This window comes from Temnothorax nylanderi, unplaced genomic scaffold (genome assembly GCF_030848795.1).
Source record: "Temnothorax nylanderi isolate EJ_2023f unplaced genomic scaffold, tnyl_v1.0 TNYL_tig0019_pilon, whole genome shotgun sequence".
Lineage (NCBI taxonomy): Eukaryota > Metazoa > Arthropoda > Insecta > Hymenoptera > Formicidae > Temnothorax > Temnothorax nylanderi.
In genome coordinates this window covers 918,717-938,895 of record NW_027249081.1, presented here as the reverse complement: position 1 = coordinate 938,895, position 20,179 = coordinate 918,717, and the positions used below count along the sequence as shown (strand labels likewise).

At 42.3% G+C, this 20,179-nt stretch overlaps 1 protein-coding gene across 3 annotated transcripts in view; it reads left to right on the top strand.

The window, feature by feature from the left end:
• Rhogef64c (Rho guanine nucleotide exchange factor at 64C) overlaps window positions 1-20,179 on the top strand; it is a 110,232-nt gene that overhangs the window by 85,734 nt on the left and 4,319 nt on the right. For all 3 annotated transcript variants that reach the window (XM_071699679.1, XM_071699677.1, XM_071699678.1), the window contains 3 exons: window positions 7,098-7,506; window positions 8,716-10,203; window positions 18,149-20,115. In XM_071699679.1, coding sequence (XP_071555780.1) covers window positions 7,098-7,506; window positions 8,716-10,203; window positions 18,149-20,115 — 3,864 coding nt within the window. The remainder of the gene's footprint in view (window positions 1-7,097; window positions 7,507-8,715; window positions 10,204-18,148; window positions 20,116-20,179) is intronic.

The window sequence follows — 20,179 nt, the reverse complement described above, 5'->3', positions numbered from 1 at the left end:
TAACAGGCGGAATGAAACTGTTACCGCAGTTGCGACTGGTATTATGGACTATTGCTTTTTGCACAATTGGTATGAGCGAGCCGATGATATTAAAGTGGGGACAGGAGCATACCTGCCTGCCATACCTCCGGGAAAGATAATGTCACGTTTGCGCGTGGAGGAGGAATAGATAATTTCTCAAACACTCTGCGAGTCATCGACCTGTGCCTGCCATGGTGTATCGATATTCGAGCCGGAAAGGTACGCTTACTTGAGCGTGACAGACGCGTTTCCATCCGGAAAGGTAATTGTCGACACTGAACGCATTTTAAGGCGACTTCTCGTGATACGTGACGCTAAAGCACAAGACATGGTTCATTAATGAGAGACATTACATTATCAAAGATAGCTTTGTATAGAGGAAACCTACCTTAAAACATTTTTCCCTAAAACCGAGAATAGAATTTTCTCACAAAGTAAGACTTTTGTGTGAAGAAAAAAAATCTATACGGCATGTTTATATTAGAAGCATTTAGAGAAGCATTCTAGTGTCTTTCATATTGTATTGTAATCATTAGCGGCAAACTGATAGTTAATACCATGCAAAATAAAACATCGTGGAATCTTAATGCTATAAATTGAATGATTGACGCACAAATAAGTTCACAAATACTAAGATTTATTTTCATCAATTGGATGACTCGAAAATGTTATTATCTTGCGAGTGAGTTATGGGAGAAACAACATTAAGAATCGAATGGCGTGTGACCAGTAGTACCGTAGCTGTTAATTAGCAAGAGGGAGTTTACTTTTCCCCCATGACCACCGTCCGTATCGAGATGACCTCGGGAGATGAGTAGCTAAAATGCACGCGAGTGCTCTTTCACCTGTCCCTTTTTATTCGTTTTCCCCGCCGCCTCCTTTTCCTCCACCATCTGATGCCTCCTCCTTTCGCAAGAACCATCGCCGATTTTCCCTTCGCAATGCGGTTTTTTTTTATACGCCGCGCTTCTCATCCTTCGAATCGCCTTCGGAACGCGTTGCCGTATGAATTAACGTATCTTATCAAAAGCGAGATCTCATGTTCTTTCAAGGGTACTTGATGCTTATTTCATGCTCTTCTTCATTCAGCCAAGTTAAACGCGTCGGCCAGCGTACGCTGGTAAACATCGTGAATTGACGAAGAGAAAAATCGGAAGGAATCTCAGATATCCCGTGCCTTTTTATTTCAAAGGAGAAAAATACATAGATTGGATTGCTTTCCCAAGACTCTTTAACGCTCCGTGATCGATTAGATACGGAGCGTTAAAGCTTGGCAGCAATTCGATCCGTTTGATATCTTTGTGCCTCAGTATTTCTCTTTTTTTAAGATAAAATACGTAGGTGATTGACCCATAATGTTTTTCCTTTAGGGAAACGAATGGACCAAAAAAATTGAGAGATAGTCCATTTTGCGATTTTGTACATTAAATTACATCCTTGTTTTTTTTTTATTCTTACATTTTATGCTTACATCGTGTATTCGTTATCTCAAGTGCTCTACGAAATACTATGTAATAAGTGGTATATTCCTTCCTTGAATCTTGTACGCACGCTGGTGTACGGTGTACGTTTCAGTGAAAACATTTTATCTCGTGCTCTCTCGAGAGTCGGTTGTAGACTAACATCGAAGAAGAGCCGGTCGCGAGAGAGGCGCATCTGAAGATACACTCGAACCGGTAGTCTCTGCATGGAGGAAGTAGTCTTGAAGCTTTCATTATGAAAAGGTTTATAAGGCTATGTTTATTGTACTAACAAGATATTATACAAAGAAGATATAAATCGTGATCGGAAGAACCGGATCGTAGTATATATAATCATGAGAGAAATATGTCTAACAAGATTATGATTTATCATGATAGTCACGATATATTCGAATAAATATTTATTTTGCATAGTTAGCAAATCTTTGCGCACCTTAATGCGGAAGATTCCTGTACGTTTTGGAAATATTTTCAGTGAGAAGCTCATATAGTCTGTAAATTACAAAAAATTGTTTTTAACGTTTTGGAAAAATTGAAAAATTCAATTTATAAGAATGGTGCTCTAGTCCATTCACAAGAGACATTCTAGCTTAAAAAAATACACATAAGTAAGGTATAAAAAATAATTATACTAAAAATTATATTTCTTATTGAAACGCATAATATCATTTTCGTTTCTTACTGCCACAAGACAAATTTCTCGTTCGATCCGATCCAAGATCGATTTCGTCAGCCACGCCCGTTTTCGCTTTGCACCTGTGAGCACTTGTATGCAGACACGCGATGACCCGCGTCTATGTGTACTCGCCTGCATACGAGCCGCTTGCTCATACGCTAGTTTACTTTCTGTTTTTCGACTGGTCGGCCGACGGGCGGCCGGCTCTTACGTGAGCTTGTGGGACAAGATTTTTACGAAAGTCCCGCATGGACGAGAAAGTAAAGTGCACCTCGTTGTTCGCCCTCAAGGCAACCGGCTGCCCCATTTTCCGACCTTATGCGCTTCATACGCTTCATACATGGTGTTGCTTTGTTGTTACGAGCACGAGAAACGTGATTAAAGTCGAAAAAATACAGAACAAATCACTTTTTGGCACTGTATGAGTTAAGTAAATCATTTAAGGAATATTTCTTACAGGATGTTTGATGACAATTTGTTAATACACCTAATTATAATTATCTGCATACATTTGTTATACATTTTATGCAAAATAAAAAATTATTTCATGCTTAATAGCGTCAATAGCATATATTTATGAAAAGAACTTTCTTATTTCACAATTTTATTATATGGATTATGCTGTTCTGTACTTTACGGTTTCGATAGCGTTTGTTAATTGCCACCATTTTACGCATTCTTGAACTTATAATTGTGTTCAGTTTCGGTATGCTTTTTATCATTCATATAACTTAACTCGATCTACAGTTTTTGTGACCAATATGTTAAAGAACTGATTTACAGTTCACACTTTCACTATACTTACCTTCACATATCAAATCACTTATGAAAAAATTATTGTTTTACTATTCTAAGGCCTAAGATAAAAAACGTTGCGCTTATACACCGTTACACTTTTAACAAATAAATAATTGGTAAAAAATTGTCCTTCTTCGTATAGTCACTAAATCGTTATAATCTACTAATAATACGAGCATGCTTAATGTCGATATTGTTAAGAAACGTAGATGAAGACATTGAAGACACTTGAGCGCGAAAACCGTTATATCAGCAGGTGCGATTCCATGCGGTACCAAATGCAAATTATGCCCAGGTGTGAGACAGAAAACACATCGTGACGTTCTTTGTGGCAAATGTTATTTCTAACATTTTTCTTCTCAAAATTTTTAAATGATTTTTCAGGACTTTATAAGAAAAACTTATACCGAACGGTAAACGATCTTTTTTGAGAGACATATTTCGAAAACGCATAATTTCTCGTCAGCAAGCAGAATTGCAGGATGGGTTGCCCCGTCCTTCCGCTTGCTTTTCGCAATTGCATAAAGAAAAAAAGAGGTCGGGTGCATATCGCGTACTTAGACCTTCTCAGCAGATCGCAGATTAGATTTGGCCTCCAAGCGTGGCACGCGTGTTGCCAACAAATCGACGCGCTTCGCGCTCTCGGTTGAGATGTAGTTCTCATTTCGCGTGTACGTATATATATTCCTACGTTGCACCAGCGAACTTATCCGCGAAAAATACATGGATTAGAGATAAGCGCACGGGAAATGTAATTATAAAGCGCGGACTGAACGGATAACAGATTAATTGAATGGATTAGATTAAGAAAATTTCGCGAGGCACGTAAAGATAACAATATCCTCCAACGTAACATCGGTCGTCCCGTTCGTCCACGGGAACCTAGTTCGATTTAATCGTCGCGCGCGATCTTTCTCTTTTGTTAACCCGCGCGCGCGCGCGCGTGCGTTAACCGTTTGATCGCCGAGCGATTTTGGAGAGCGCGAGTCCGCAGAATCCCATTCCGAACAAACGCGTAACGGTGTACGGCGTCGCTCGGCGAAATTGCATCGTGCTTTTTCCCTTCGCGGGGATTGCAATCTCACGAGGTGTTATCCCGCACAATTCACGGAGAGAGCTTTTTTTCCAGCAATTTTTACAACCAGGCAATCGGCGCCAATTTTGTGCGAAACTTGTTATCGCATCCGATCGCGACTACGTGCACTGCTATTTTTTTTTTGTTTCATGCGCAGGTTTCCTCGAAGGACTCCGCGCGCCGCAGAAATATGGCACGGCAGTTCTCCTCGACGACTGGACAAGTCGCTGGAGAACAGTTCTCCAGTTTCTCTGTCTTATCCCTCTTCCACGGCGCACTCCAAGCCGGTCTGTCGCTGACTTTTTCGCTCACGCTTAGACGCGCTTAGACACGAGCCGGACTTCTTGTATTTCCTCGCCTTTCTCGAGACGCGTTTCTCTCTTTCTTTGTCCTTCTCCATATTTCGCTCGTGGCAGTTTTTTGTACATTAGACGCAACGGGACAGGCCTCGCTTCGTGCCAAACATCCATTTCCAAGGGAAGTGATTTTAACAAGGGAAGTGATTTCATACAGCGATTTCAGTTGGTCGTTGACTTTTTTGGCATGTGCTATTTCTAGTTTTGCCGTCATCGTCATTCTCCTCGGTGATTTTCTTATCTCTCTTGCGATATAATGCTTCGTCAAGGAAATTTATATTGCGACGAAAACACGTGATTAAAGGAAAAATTTATTTTTTATTTTCTCACAGATAAAAGTATATTGCTTTTACTACAAAGAGCTAATAATACTTAAAAATACAGAATAAATTATTGTTTGAAAATATTCAAATATATTAAAAATAAAGTAATATATGTAATTCGTAAATGAATCACCGTAAAACTCATTATTCGAGAATTCTCATTTCCCTGAAAATATACATTAATAAATCACCTATTCATTCGCGATAAACGAACATACCTGTACGTATACTTGTACAAATACTAGCCTCTTTCCTCGCGCGCGCTTTTAATCTCCTTCTCTCTTTCTCTCTCGCGAGAGGACTCAACATCGCAAGCGCGGGACGTATATGCGCGACGTTATCTCTCCGATTTCTCTAAGGGGGAAACGAATTTAAACTGCCGATCGCAAGCGATTCCTACCGTCGTTCACTTTCCCTGAAACGCGCTTGCCTTCTGTCTCTCTCCTTCTCGCTTCCTTCGTTTTTTCTCCTGCCGTGGCTTCTTCCACGTCGTGGCTCTTTGTGCCTATCCACCGGGGCTCTCGCATCGCGAACGTCCTCTCCGTTCTTCCTTCTTCGGAGAACGCAATGCGGCTGACGAGCAGCGATTTACGGAAGGGACTCGCGATTCGCGAGGCTTCTGGACGTGAAGAGGCCCGACGGGGCGCGGGAGATCGAGCGTATCTTGGCCGTACGTGCCGTTAAAGGGAAATCGAAACGACAGATCTGTCAATCGATCCTCATCGCAGCGATTCCCGTTGCGGATAAAATCATGCGGACGAGAGTGACACGTCGGCTCGAAGAAAGTCTGTGCAATCTACATTTTGCTCTTGGGTTTTTCCGCGTTGCGGCCACAAGATTAATGCATAATACGAGAATTCGCTTTCGCTGGTGCGATAAGCCGCGATAAGGCGTGCCGCATTGATTATGTACATGGAAAGTTCGAAATTTATCATCAGTGACTGGGTTAACTGAAAAATCGCGCATCGAGCAGGTTTGTCTTTTAGTTGATGCTAATTATTATCTTCGAACATGGAATATTTTCGATACATTAAAGAAAGCGTGCTTCTGAATATTATTAATAATTTTATTATTCTAAATATTAAACAATATTTTCTTCCCAATTGGAAATATTATCTACCATTAATGCCACCAACAAATCTAGATACAGAATACTATTTAATCTGAAAATATGTTTTAACGTCGCTACAAACTTATACCAAAGATTCTCCTCACTTCATATAAGAGATAAAATATTTTCACGTAAAGATATATATTTCTGGAACTGGACGCACACGTGTTGTCAAGTTTCCAGTGATATGCATCGGAATTTCGTTTCTTCGGGCGTAAATACCGATGTCGTATGCATGCCGTGGCTACGGCCGTATACCTTCAGCAAACAGCCCGAAGAAGGAAGAATGATGGTCGGGACAGTGACAGAGGCAACAATGGCTCCTCTGTTTTGTGTTCCGGATGAATATAACTCTGGCTATTCAGGGGAAAGAGAATGTCGCGTGTTCTCCGTATCCAGGAAGTTATTATAGGCGCGCGCGGTATCGACGGACCGAACCAGAGAGTCAGCGGAATGATGCATCCGTAATTACTGATAGTCGCTTATTGTAGGACTGCCGCAAATTACACGACACACGTAGCTAGCAGGTACATTCGGACGTTTCTTACGATGGGACTTATTGCGGGACTTACAATTTCATTCCGGCAGCCAAGGAAACAAGCGTAATCACACGTCGATAAAAAGTATGTCAAATGTTTTGTGACAACGTGATGTATGGTTAAAGTAACTTATATGTCTCGAGCGATATAGTATTACGTTAGAAAAGATGAATGGAGATTACGCATCCGTTTATACATAAAAAGTGACGGGAGATTGACGATTATCAAAAATGCACATATTTATCAGGCCGGAAAATTATGCTGTCATATCCTGATGTAGCGTAGAAATTCTCACGTTGTGACAAAACTATCATATGCGAATGTAATATTCATAAATTCGTCAGTTATTCTATTTCAAGACTTGTTAGGACTATGACGTGACTCTCGAGACTTAGGACATGATTATAATTGCGAACATCACAAGCATCATACCTCTCTCTACCATTTTATTTACTATAGAGAAGCGGAAGTGATAATTGACGAAGAAAAAGAGAAAATCGAAAAGGGAAGTAATCAGCTCGCGCACGATATTAAATAACTGTATATTGTAATTATGTTAAAATCGACGCTTCTATTATGAGAGAGAGAGAGAGAAAAAGAGAGGGCACGATATTCTTAATACGATAAATAATATAAATATGATTGATGTTCCTTCGTCGACCTAACCCTTCATTTATCATCCCCGCTCAATTGCCTTTCCCTCTTGACTGATCGCAGAGCTACGATACGCTGAGCAAGGGCAAGAAGTCGTGGAGCGTGCGGCTGGGTCTGTCGCGGCAGCACCATAACCCCGGGGATGACCCCGGCAAGGGTGGCTGGGGCACCATAAGCGGCGGCAGCGTGCTCTCCCGCCAGATGATCTACAGCGGCGATCCGTGGCTGTACGGCACGGTCAGATCGTCACGGCTCGCCGGGCATGACCCGCCGCGACCCTTCCTGACACCGCCGCCACCGCCCGGCGCGGCGCCGTTGCTCGTGGTATGTTCCTGCCCGGAGTTCCTCGCCGGCACCGTAAGGAAGCTCGGCAGCTGCCGCAAGTGCGGCGGCCACCGGGTGGCCGGTCTGACCATCGGAGGTACCTGCCGGCTGCCACCGCCGTCCTCAAGGTCCCGGCCGAGCCTTGCCGGTAAGTAAATTGCACATCCTCGCTTATTCTACTACTTCCGATTATTCCGCGTCCTCGGACACCAGCGGACACAACTGTTTTTCGCAATATATATAATTCTCCGTACTCTTTTCTGATTAATCTACATCCTTGGTAATTTCGCGAAGATTATTCTTTTTATCTTCGATACTTTTGCGAGCGATATCAGTATTATTCAGTATTCGTACGATACGTAGGATGGCTTTCTCATGTATGATGCTAGGACGCGTTTAGAGAAAGAGATATCTACGAAGTGGAACCTCCCGCTGCGCGTCGTGAAGTTATGAGGGTATTTGTTCCGAACTCGAGAGATAAGCGAGGGCGGGATGTAAGAGCTCCTGCCTCCTGTCGTGCCGCCGATGATGTTCATGCTCTAATTGTACGCGTTCTTCGTATTAGAGATTTTCTCCTTGCTCGCGTTCGAGATAGCGTGCATGCGGCGAAGCGCAGAAAGTTCTCGGCCGCGGGCAAGATAACTGAATTTTATTCAGCAACGATGCTCCTATATACCCACTTTAGTTTGCATTTAAATCGTTTTAGACTAGATTATATATCTTTTTACTCGCCGGGAGAGACGCTTTGAGACGCGCGGTGTACTACAAACGATATCTGGCGTTAGAAATGTAGAGCAGCGACCTTTCGCGATTGAGGCAATTGATACTTTATACTCGAATGCTTTCCGCGATGGCAATTCTTTCTGCTATTATGTGAAATGTAAACGTGGATCTATCATCTGATTACCCGCATTACATTTTTCATTGGAATTTGATGGTAAATAGAGATAACAAACAGTTAAAAGAATTTATATATAGCGTACATTATACTTTTTGTTTCTACATACAATTTATATTTCTTTTTAAAATGTTGTTTATTATGACAGATGAAAAAAGTATGTGTTATATATTGTTAATATTAAATATAAAAATATTCAGTCTACTAGCAAGTTCATATACACATAGCGTGCTAAATCGTAAATCTTAAAGGATTAAGGACGTTTAAATTCCAGAAGAGACGCGCCTCTTGAGAGTATAATTTCTCTGATATCCATATTCAGCCAACCAAAATCGACGTCATCAGAAATTTCATTATTCGCGTTCGGATCTGGAGATCTAGGTCAGCGCAACAAGTCGAGTCGAAACGGTTGTGGGACGATTTTCTCTCGCGAATACAACGGTTAAACCTATTTGTTAGGCGTGCTGAGGACCGCTATCGACGATCCGTACGACCAGATGCGGCGGAACCGGCTGGTGGAGCCGAGATCGCGGGCGCGCAGCATCTCGCCGCATCGACCATCCTCGCAGCGAGATTCCAGGAGCCAGAGCATGGTCTCGCGGGCCGCCGCCGCCGCCGCCGCCGCCGCCGCCGCCGCGAAGGAGCGGAAGGGCTTGACCGAGGGCTCGTCGTTGTCATCGTCGTCCAGATCCGAGTGGTTCGACAAGGAGCCGAGTGCGGTTGTGAGCTACGACGATCGTAAATCGCGACCCGGTTTCACCAGCGGCGGTGGCGCGTCCTCGGACGATTGGATGCTGGACGAAACTCCGGAAAGTCACTCGCGAACTCATTCCGCTGCGACGACGTCCGCCAAGCTGACTCGCGTCTCGAAGAAGCCAACTAGGGAAACGAATCAAAGGAGGACTGGCCAGGACGAATGGAAGAACGGGACAACAACGCCAATTGCGGACTCGCGGAAGAGTATCCTCGAGTGCGACGTGAATCCGTATTTGTTACTAAAGAAGCAGAAGGACGAGGACGATCTGAGCGACGATCTGTCAGATAACGCGCTGGAGCAAGACGATCTCAGAACACATTCGTCCAGTCGTCCACTGTTCGATCCGTCGAAAGTGAAGTCGATCGAGAGGATACCGAATAGGAGTGCCGTAGCGGCGATCGGTGGTCAACGGATCAGAGTGTTCAACGAGAGGCCCAGAGAGATATCGGACGACGACGACGACCTGCCACCGCCGATCACTAGGATCCCGATACCGAAGGTATCGCCAAAGAGACCGCCGAGACGATTGAAAGAGGCCCGGCAGACGCTGAAGAGCATCCTGAAGCGCGGCCGAGTGATCGAGAGCAAGAGAAAGAACGTGCTCTTCAACGTCGACAACGTGATATTCGCGCCCGAGAAGCCGTCCGAGGCGACGCGACTCTCGTGGAGCAGGATCGGCAGAATCGCCAATTGCGGCAAGGAGCAGCGAGATAACAGTCCCGAGCCGAAAGAGGGACGCGAGGAGGCGCCGATTGTGCCGCAGGAGCAACAGGAGAAACACAACTTCATCACGATCCCGAACATCAGGGACCCGAAGGTGGACAGGGTCAGGTACAAGGAGCCGAGAATCGTGCCGGAAGTAAAGAAAACCGCGCCGCCCGGGCCCGACAGGATCAAGATAGACAAGTTCGTCCCGTCCAGGAAGTTCGATCGTTCTGCCGCGTTCAAGAAGCACGACAAGATCGGTAGCGAGCCGCGATCCTCACTTGACAACTCGCTATCCTCTTCGAGGATCAACGTTCCCAGGGAGCAGGAGAGGATATTACCGGAGGAGAGGAGAGAGAATTTGTCGGACGAGAGAAATGTCAGGCTCGAGGACGAGACCGAGCTGGAGATCGAGATCGAGGAACTGAAGGACCGTCTGCCGTGTATCGCCGTGGACGAGAAGGATCTGATCCTAAAGTCCGAAGGTAAGATTCTTCTGGCTCTTGTTATGAAATCTTTAAATCTCACAATCAGTCGCATGTATAATCAACTTATTATAGCTGTATCTTAGTCAAGCCTAGGCTAACAAAGTTTCATTAACATAATTCCATCATTCTATCTATGAAATGTGCATCCTGTACTACGTTAAATTTAGGAAAAACAGAGAAACGTGCTGCCCATTTTAGAAATAAAATTTCGTTCGATCTTTGAAAGATTTTATTATGAAATCATAAATAGAATTCATAACATTATTATAAAATGATCGTATATGCATTTTGAGAAAGAGAAAACATAATCTGACTTTTGGGTTCTTTTTCTCTTTTATCTTTTGGCATACTGGGAAAATTTTTTCACGCTTTATCATTCGACATGCGATGGAGCATGCTATAAATTATTTATTTATATATATTATCTATTCATAATAATTATTGTGAGATGTTGTTTCATGCACAAGATTACATAATTTAAACATGTATCATTTCTTCGATTATAGATAGTTATGTCACGGTTAACATTATGTCGTCTTTTATTTATTTTCACGTACTGACTATAATCTTCTAATAGTATACGCGAGATAATATTAGCGTTAAACGTTTCACGATGATGTTCCCGGACATATAATCCATTTCTCGAAATAATCAGATTTTCATAATAACATAACTGTTATCTCAGAGTCGCATTAGTAGCTATTAATAATATAGAAGTAAATTAATGATCAATCTCTCTACGATGATAACTATAACTGGTCCGCTTATGATCGCTGACGGGACCAGTTCGCCCCGAGGATGGCGCGCGCATAGTCATCTAGGCCAATCTAGGGGTTAATCTCAGATGCGGAAATTAGCGGCCTAAAAATACAGCGCGGCTGTTTCATATTGCGGATAGGGATCTTTGTCCATCGCGGATCAATAATTTTACACTCATCAACGCTTATCGTGTTATCATCGATTACGATCCTCCTCTCCCCCTAGCTATTATGCTAATACGTATGATTAATGACCGTTGTGGTTGACACAACTTATCAGACTATCCCTGAACTTTTGAAAAAAATTACGCGTTCAAGGATAACGGCTGGCGTACGCTCCTTCTTAAAGGTATATACAGTTTTGATTTCGAGAATTTTAAAGATCAGCAAATTCTCTGTAATTTGTGATACCGGCGACGCGATTTCTTTCAAGGAAATACAAGTGAAAATACGTATGTGTACAATAAATAACGTAAGTTTTTTCTTCGTTTCGCGTAGATCGCCATAGATAATGATCGTTTCTATTAGTTACGTGAATGGCCGTGGATGTTTATCATGCGCAAACTTTGGCAAGTTAACACGAAAGCGAATTAATGGATACTGGCTGGAAGGCGCGACTGAAATCTGCGGGTAACCGTCCTTAAGACGGCTTTGTCGCTGACAAGAGGAGAAAGGTTATAGCAGATCCTGACGACCCTGAGTCTTATCCCCGGGCTGTTTGGCTCGCTTAAAAGTCGCCTAAAGAAGCCTCGCGAGTTGTGTCTGGAGCATTCGAAAGTGCATAAGGTCAGGGCTAGCTGGCATCAAGCTGACAAATTATCCTGGCTATTTATTTCAAAAGTACAGTCTGCCTAGCAGTGTTACATATTTAAAAAAAAATGCTTACTGCGTTTTCTTAGATATATATAGAATGCACAAAACGACCTATCCTCTTTAAAAATCTCAACACGCGAACATTTGCTAAGTTGGTCGTAAAATTTATGTTAATTTATTTTTCGTCCGTCCGTCGTCGTCCGCAACGGATAGCAACCGATATTTTTCTGCAGAGAAGACACTTTTTGTCACCCATTCGTATTGGTAAAGCAGAACCGCTTCTCTTAATTTTCTCGAATGAGGGCATTAAATTGAGTGTTTATAATTTTTACCCAAGAATTATCTGTTAAATTATTTTAACAAATGGTGTCGTCGCGTATTTACTACAAAACGATATTCTACATCGGCATTATCGTGCTGCGGGCTCGCGTTTTCCGAGCATTCGCGATGAAAGAGAGAGAGGGAGAGAGAGACAGAGGCCGCGAAAGTAGACGCGTGAGAAAGATACGAAACGATCGGGGACAATGCGAGCGACGGTTGTCCGCCTTATACGGAACGACGTGTACATATTTATCGGCACTGGTGGCGGCCCGCCGGCGCGTATCGTAAACGCCTCGCCGAGAGAGGAGGAGGAATAGTTACATACTAATTCGATCGGTGACGATCCGACTCGATCCCGTCTATTTTTTTTAGAGAGAAAAGGCGTATTTCCTGGTTACGAGATCGGTATAAACGCGATCTCGCTGATCGCATCGAGCGCGCTCGCACGTGCTTCCGATAACAAAGTGCATCACGTAGCGCCGATTTGCGAGACTAGCGTGAATTCCGGAGCCGCGGAAGTTCGCTTCGCGATTGAAAATATAATTTTGTGAAAGTCTCGTGGGGCTTCCGACTGAGTGTGAAATAATTTCCATCGGCAATTTCTTTCGCTACTTCAAGATGCGTTGTTGTTTTATTGCATCAAGATTACATCGAGTGCGATATCTTGTTGAAATAGAAAGAAAAGCTTAGATTTAGGTAATTAAGTTCCAGCGCTAAGTGATGAAAATCGATTAGAATATACACTCTTTTTTTCTTTTTTGCAAAAAAGATACATTTCTTATCTATCATGCATATATCTAATAATAAGACTTAATTCGCGAGTCTCCGTTGATTTTCCACGTCGCTATTGCGGCGCAATTAGATCTTTCTCGAAAAGGGCTTCGGAACCAGGTCTGACTCGTTCACGACGTGACGAGCGGATTCGAGAATGTAGAGCTCGCGGTGCAAATTGAGTCTGCACGCGGACGCGAGATAAGACGTGACGGGAAAAAAGTCGTGTGAATTAACTCGGATGATTGGCAGTAACGTCGGTCGGAGTGCTGAAATGTGCCGCGCCGGCTGATTTGTACGCGGCTCGTTTGAGCGTCGGTCTCGACAGGAAAAAATGAGAGTTACGTGAATCCGTTCTATTAATAGAACGAGCGTTGCGTTAACGACTCCGCCGCGCGACTCTTTAACACGCGTCATGTTAATTATTATTGCGATTAATTGATATTCCGCGCGCGATCTTCGCCCGTCGTCATAAGTCACGTTCGATGCTCAACAGCGATTATAATAGTAGTGGTATCGCAAAGTATATATAGATTGTACGTATTATGGTGCAATGGTAATTGTACGATGTTACGTGCATAACGATCATGCCGATGCACTTTTTGGAGCCTGATGTATTTGCTCGCGATACGTCGACTGATCGAGGCGAGTTAACATGTAGCTCAGCAGTTCATGCTTCAATAATCGAGCACGGCAGTAAAGTTCAAGATAGCTGACAGTTTCTCTCGGAGAGACGTTGAGAGTCATTCACGTCATAGAATGAGACTAAAGCCCCGTTGCGCCAATATTGGATAGCGTTGATCCCGATTAACTATAAACGTTTCCTTTATGTACATTTCTACCAATGTAGATTAATTTTAATTAAGTTTAATTTACTTTTTATCTTTGTCTAACTTTTAGAAAAGATAAAAAGTAAGTTAAACCAAGATTGAAATTAACCTGCATTGGGTAGAAATGGACATTAGTCACAGTACCGTCGAATAATTTATGTCAATTTATAAGTATCTTCAGAAAATTGGGCGCAAAAAAGCGACTTTATTTACAAGTATGCAAGGAACATGTAACATATTACAGTTGCTTTCGTAATTTGGTTTCTCTAACAATCAATCCTTTGCGGTTAAATTCTTAATTACAAAATTTATATAACTTGACTTTCTTTTTAAATATTATGTAATTTATTCCGTCATAAAGAAATAAAAATAAAACTTGATTTGCACAAAAGATGTTGTAAATGTAAAACTATTTCTGAAAAAAATTTTTTTTTTTCATATTTTACGTTTTGATCCGACGTCGATGACTGCTCGTGAAATGCACTCGCGAACCTTTATACTCGTGGCAGTACGTGTGTAACGGAGAATAAAACAGATAGCCTACGATGACTTCCCGTGATCGTGTTTCCGGTGTAAATGTACTGTGCGACAACACGTTAGATAACTGCGGGCGAGCGAGCGACCGAGACGCCTCGTAGGCCTGGTAGATCAAGGTTTTCTCTCCTCTTTGCACTTTCTTTGCATGCGTTTTGTTATTTATCGCTTCCATACTAATACAAATCATTAATCTTAGGAAGAAAGTTATTAAGTGCACCTCTTTTGAAAGTAATAATTTATTATGTTACGACAATTACAGTTAATTATATTTGAGATGTAAATTAGAATTACAAACCGTTTAAAAAAATTTAAAACAAAAAATATTAAATCTTCTAATTTAAAAAAATTACAAGATAATTTAATGTTAAACAATTTTTTTATTTTTAAAATAAGTTTAAATTTTTAATCGCGGAAAAGGAGCAGGAAGAGGAGCATTAAGTGGCTTTTTATTTCTTTTTCAAGAATGGATATTGATATTCGGCGCATATAATACTTTTATTGTTAGTAGATTCTCTAAAGATAAAGTATCTCCATTCATTGCTTCGTACGATCTATCTCTGTTCTTCCTTCACGGCGCGTTTTAATTAGTTACTTCCAGTCTACTTTCTAAGCTCAGACACGAGCGAACTCAGACACGTTCGAATTATAAAATCTAAACGCCGATTTCTTTTCCCAAGCAAGAATCTTTTTACACCCGTTTCTCCTCCCGCGCGGACGGTTCGAACGATCTTCATGCAAGCGCGCGATGCATATCGCGGTTTATTTTCGTTCAGTTTCACGTTCTGTATTGCGCGTACGGTAATTCAATAGCAATGTAATAACTCAATGACGATGATTTACAGGGCATTGTTTTCGTTACTCTCTTTCCACTTTGAAAATTAATAACTGCAGGATAATCTTTCCGTAATTAAATTTGCAGCTTGTCTGTCGCATTATTCGGATCATTTCAAAATATATATGCAAATAAAAATTCTTATTTGCTGTTTTTGTTACTATTAATTAACAATTTGAATATAATCTCGGACACAATTTTCTTAATATATTAGAATTATCAATTAGACAAATATAAAAATGGAATGAGTCAGACGAAAGCTATTATTTTAACATACATTTCGTATCGCAGTTGGATCAATACGCATGCACTCTATATAGGCTTCCATGATGCAACATAATGAAATATAAATAAGAGAAGAAAATAGGATTAAACGTAAGTGAACAAAATGGATGCGTGAAAAAGTTTTTCCCGATGAACACTTGATAGATTTCACTTTTCAGAGACACTATCGATCATGCATATAAGCACACAGACTGCGCCAGCCACGTGCTGCGCCTGTAATGGATGCACCTGATCGTGCAGCTCGTGGGGAACCTTGACTCATTCGCGCCGTCGTTGTTTACCCACGGGCCTCATAAATCATCGGTTCGTTCCCTTGATCCGTGCGCGCACGGTCCAGAACCATGTAATTATATGCTTTTTAGAGATCTCTCACGTTTTCACTCGTTCGCGCCGACGACGACGAGGCGGCCTTGCGGCTCGATAAACCCTTCTTCACACCGCGGACGATTCACGGTCCGTACATCATCAGCGATCTTCTTCATTCGCCTTGCACACGGTGGCGTAAATTCTCTCGCGCGAACAAGGAACCTCGTCGTTCATCGTTCATCTCGGGCTTTTCTTTCGTAGAAAGAGAGGCTCGTTCCCTAAGAATGTTTCAGAACAATATTCTTTGAAGCATAGCACCTCTCTTTCTCTCTGTCTCTTTCTTACTTTGTTTGCCACTTTTTCCTAACCCATTGTTTACATTTCCTACATATAAATGCTCGTTCTTTTTGCGATCGCCTTATTTGCCGGATAATTGCTTGAAACTCGGGAAAAGAGGTGCGCGGAACATTATCTTTTTTCTCGCGTCTTTCCTTAGCGAACTTTGAGCTAAGGAATTTTAGACATCGTATGAGATTGTAATCTATGTCAGTACTATATTAATAATACATTAAATCTTAGCTTTTTAATAAAAATTTTAGGTATTGTATTATAATTATATTTAAAATATATTATTATACAAAATTCTATGGTATGATAAACGAAAAATAAGATAGGCGCATTTACTATTTTCGAAAGCATTTTATGAGGCATCTGTACTGGCGTCAAATTTGATGCTGATGATCAACATGGTTAAATCCGCACAAATAAGGCTCATCAACTGTTGCGGCACAATGTTTAGTTTCGCAAAACCTCGTAGCGGCGGCAGCTCATCTTTTCTTTTGCGTGCGTGAGATTGATCCAAGCCATAAAGCCATAAACGAGGCGGATCGGCGATTTGCGCAATCGCTTTTGCGGCCGGATAATCGCACGCGTCTCAGAAATTCCTGGCTGCCGCCATAAAGTGGAGCAGCTGTGGGAAAACCGTTGAATTTTCTCGCGGCGAGAAATTCTGAGCTCATTTATTCGCTTATATGTATACTATCAAAAATTGGTGCACTTTCGCCAGTCTCGTTAGAAATGCGTATTAAAAGAAGTCTGCTTCGATGATGGTTTTGTATTAACTTTGCGCTGAGATTGGCACCGTAACGAATCGAGCTTAAACGAAATAATGAAAAAAATCGAAGAAGATATTCTTGCTTGAATAACATTTGATAATACTTGATAAAACGATCTTTAAAAAAAAAAATACCTGTTATGATTTTAAGTATTAGTAAAAGTATTAAGTAAAATGTAAATGATAAAATATAAAAACAAAAATTAGTAACAGTATTAAGTAAAATATGAAGTATTATTAATATAGAAGATTCTAATTCTACAGATAAAAATGTAGATATTTTCCAAATTCTAATCTGAAATAGATACACGTGATGGAAAACAGCACAATTGTATTAAAATTATTTCGAATCGTTAAGAGTAGAAGCACATTAGCACGTTAATTTCATTGGAATTTCTTGCTTCTCATTAGAATGTATAATGCGATTGTTTTACTAGAAAGAATAAGTATTGAACGTACTTTCCTTCTGCGAATGCAGTTATACATTATTATGAAGCGATACTACCGCAAATCTGCTAAGAAGTAGGCATAAAACTTTCTCAGACACGCGTAAATTTTGGTATCAAATCGCCGAGCGTACTTTTCATGGGTATCCAATTCCAGCTTCATACCTCTCTTCATGCTTCACATCTGCGGTTTTCCTTCCGGGGAATTTGAGCGTTACGAACGTTCTTCAGACCCGAACGGAAATTCTCACTTTATACAAAAGGAGAAGAAATGCCTCTATATTTTATTAATACAAAACGCAAAAAATAGAAGAAGAAATTAACTGCATTAAATGATATAGATTGTTTATTATTTTATAATCCGAGTTTGAGAATTTATTATTTCATAATCCGAGTTTGAGAATTGTAGAATTGTTATTATAAGTATAATATGCATTAGTTCGATTTTATCAAATTTTGTAGATAAATGTTAAAGAGATCTGCTAGATAAGAAAATTGTCCGTTTCATTGGAAATAATATCAACAACATGGCTCTAATTTTCGCGGTCGAGTAATACGGGATTTGTTTTTGCAATTGGAAATAATTACGCTATTAAGATACTTTCGAATTCATAACAAGAATACAGACTAATATATATTTTAAAAACCAAACATCTGAAAAGGAGAACGGACATTTTACGTACTAATTACTTCTAGCTTTTACTTTTTGATATGTCGGACTTTATATGTTGCATGTTTTGATACAGAATTACATTATAAGTACGTATATTAACCGTAACACATTATTTTTTTCTTGGTACTGTATAATTTTTGTGTTTAAACCTAATTACATTAAAAGATATGCAAATATATTCATACACATTTTAAATTTCACATCGTCGTTACTTCCTTTAATTACCAATTGATTCCTTCTCGATCGCTGCCCGCAGAGAACTCAAGAAAATCCTTGACGCGGAGTCAAAGCGACCGGTCGTTCAGTAAACCGGAGATCTCGGCGGGTGACATCCTCTTCTCGGATACGATGCGGCTCAGTCTCAGCAAAAAGATCAAGGAGTCCTCGTCGTCGTCAACGTCCTCATCGCCCACGTGCGCAGTTTCGCGCGAGGATGTCGACGAGGAGAATTCGCCGAGAAGGAAAAGGAAGCCGGAAGAAATCGTGGAAGAAACGGGTGACGAGTTTAAGGAATCCGATCGCGAGATCAAGGTCAGCAAAAACGTTGAGGAAATTCCCGGGAAGACTGCCGATAATGCCGAGAAGGAGGCTGAACCGCCGCCAGACGCGCGCAGCGATATTTCCGACGTGAGCAACGAGCATTTCCGTATGATGAGACCCACGAGCTGGTCTCCGCCGCCCGGTAGGCAGAGACATCGCTTCAAGATCGGTGACTCTAGCGCGGATCCGGACGAGAGTCCCGCCAACACGATCAAGGATCATCGGCGAACGATCTCCTCGGCGTCGACGGCATCGTGGAACTCGACGAGCTCCTACGGATCCTCGAAGATCGAGATTAACTCGCCTGAGAGCAACGTCTGTAAGATCACGGTGAGTCCGCGCTCGTCGCCGCTCGTACATCGGCTGCAGATCGGTCCGGATTCCGGCGCGAAAGGCGCCAGAAGAACGTCCATCCTTATCAACGGCGATCAAAATACAAACGCGGAACTGACGCCGGGTAACAAAGTGACTATCAGCGTCGGTGGGGAGGATAGCGTGTGCAATCCGACGGTGATCTCCGTGAACTCGGAGAATCCGCCGAAGGTCCAGAACTCCGTGGAGAATCGCACTCTGGTGATACTCCAGAACTACAAATCGAACATCGTGGTCGAGTCGACGAATGACGATTCGCGTTCCAAACAGATCGAGAAGGATAATCACATCGTCGAGAATGGCGAGATTAATCTGAAGACAAACGGCGAAGTACCAACGCCGTCCAGCGATGATATCTCTTCGTCGTGTCGACACGCGGAACAGCCGGCGACGAATTTCGAGAAACAGAAGAGGCTGAGTGTTGAGATTAAATCTTCCAATTCTAATCAGTCCTCGAGATTTTACACATTGGACGAAAGAACGGCGCGGCCGGAGTCCAAGACGCGGTTCAAAGACGCCGAGAATTCTTCTAAACTGTCCGGCCTGTCCAAGGAGGCTCTGATCTCTAAGCTGCTCGAAGATTCCCTACGAAAGGCTCGCGAGAACGGTGAAATCCTGGACGAGGACAGCGGCCAGGCCATCCTGAAGATCCTAAAGCAAAGTTTGCTGAAGAGTAAAGAGTACGAGAGTTCGGAGTCTACTCTGGAAGCGAATTATTCGCGTTCGTCCAGCTTGAATTCAGATGGCGATTTCATCTCGACGAATCTCTTCCTCGAGGAGAATCCGTACGAGGTGATCAAGGAGCCGATCTACGAGGAGATACCCGACGAGCCGCCACCGTTACCCCTAAGTCCGCCACCCACGGAGGATTACATCAAAGATAGAATCTATTTCGGAGATGTCGAATACTATAAGAAAGTTACGCCGGGTCAGTTCCTCGGTCCCTATTTGTCCGAGGAAGTTTTCAAAAAGTCCAACTCGGAGGATCTGGCCGAGACTTATTTATCCAAGAGTCCCGAAGATTTCTTCAAGAAAATGTCGACGTCGCCCGAGGACGAGAATAACATCTCCACCAAATTCGAATTGTTGAGCTTCCTAATGGATTCCAAGGACCGCGCGCGTCCCGCGGAGGAAGACGAGGACGAAGACGAGGACGAGGAGGACGATGCCGAGGGAGACCTGGAGGCTCTGTACGAGCAGAAGGAGACCAGCCTAGGCGACCTCAGTTCCAAAAGTTCGCAGATCTCCAACGTTTCTGACAGCAGTGAGGAATGCAACATTATCCTAACGAGCTCACCGGAGGCGTTGAAGGTAAGTTCGAAGCTAACCGATCAGGGGGGAGGGGGGGCTAAGTAAGATTCGAGTCTTTTTTCGG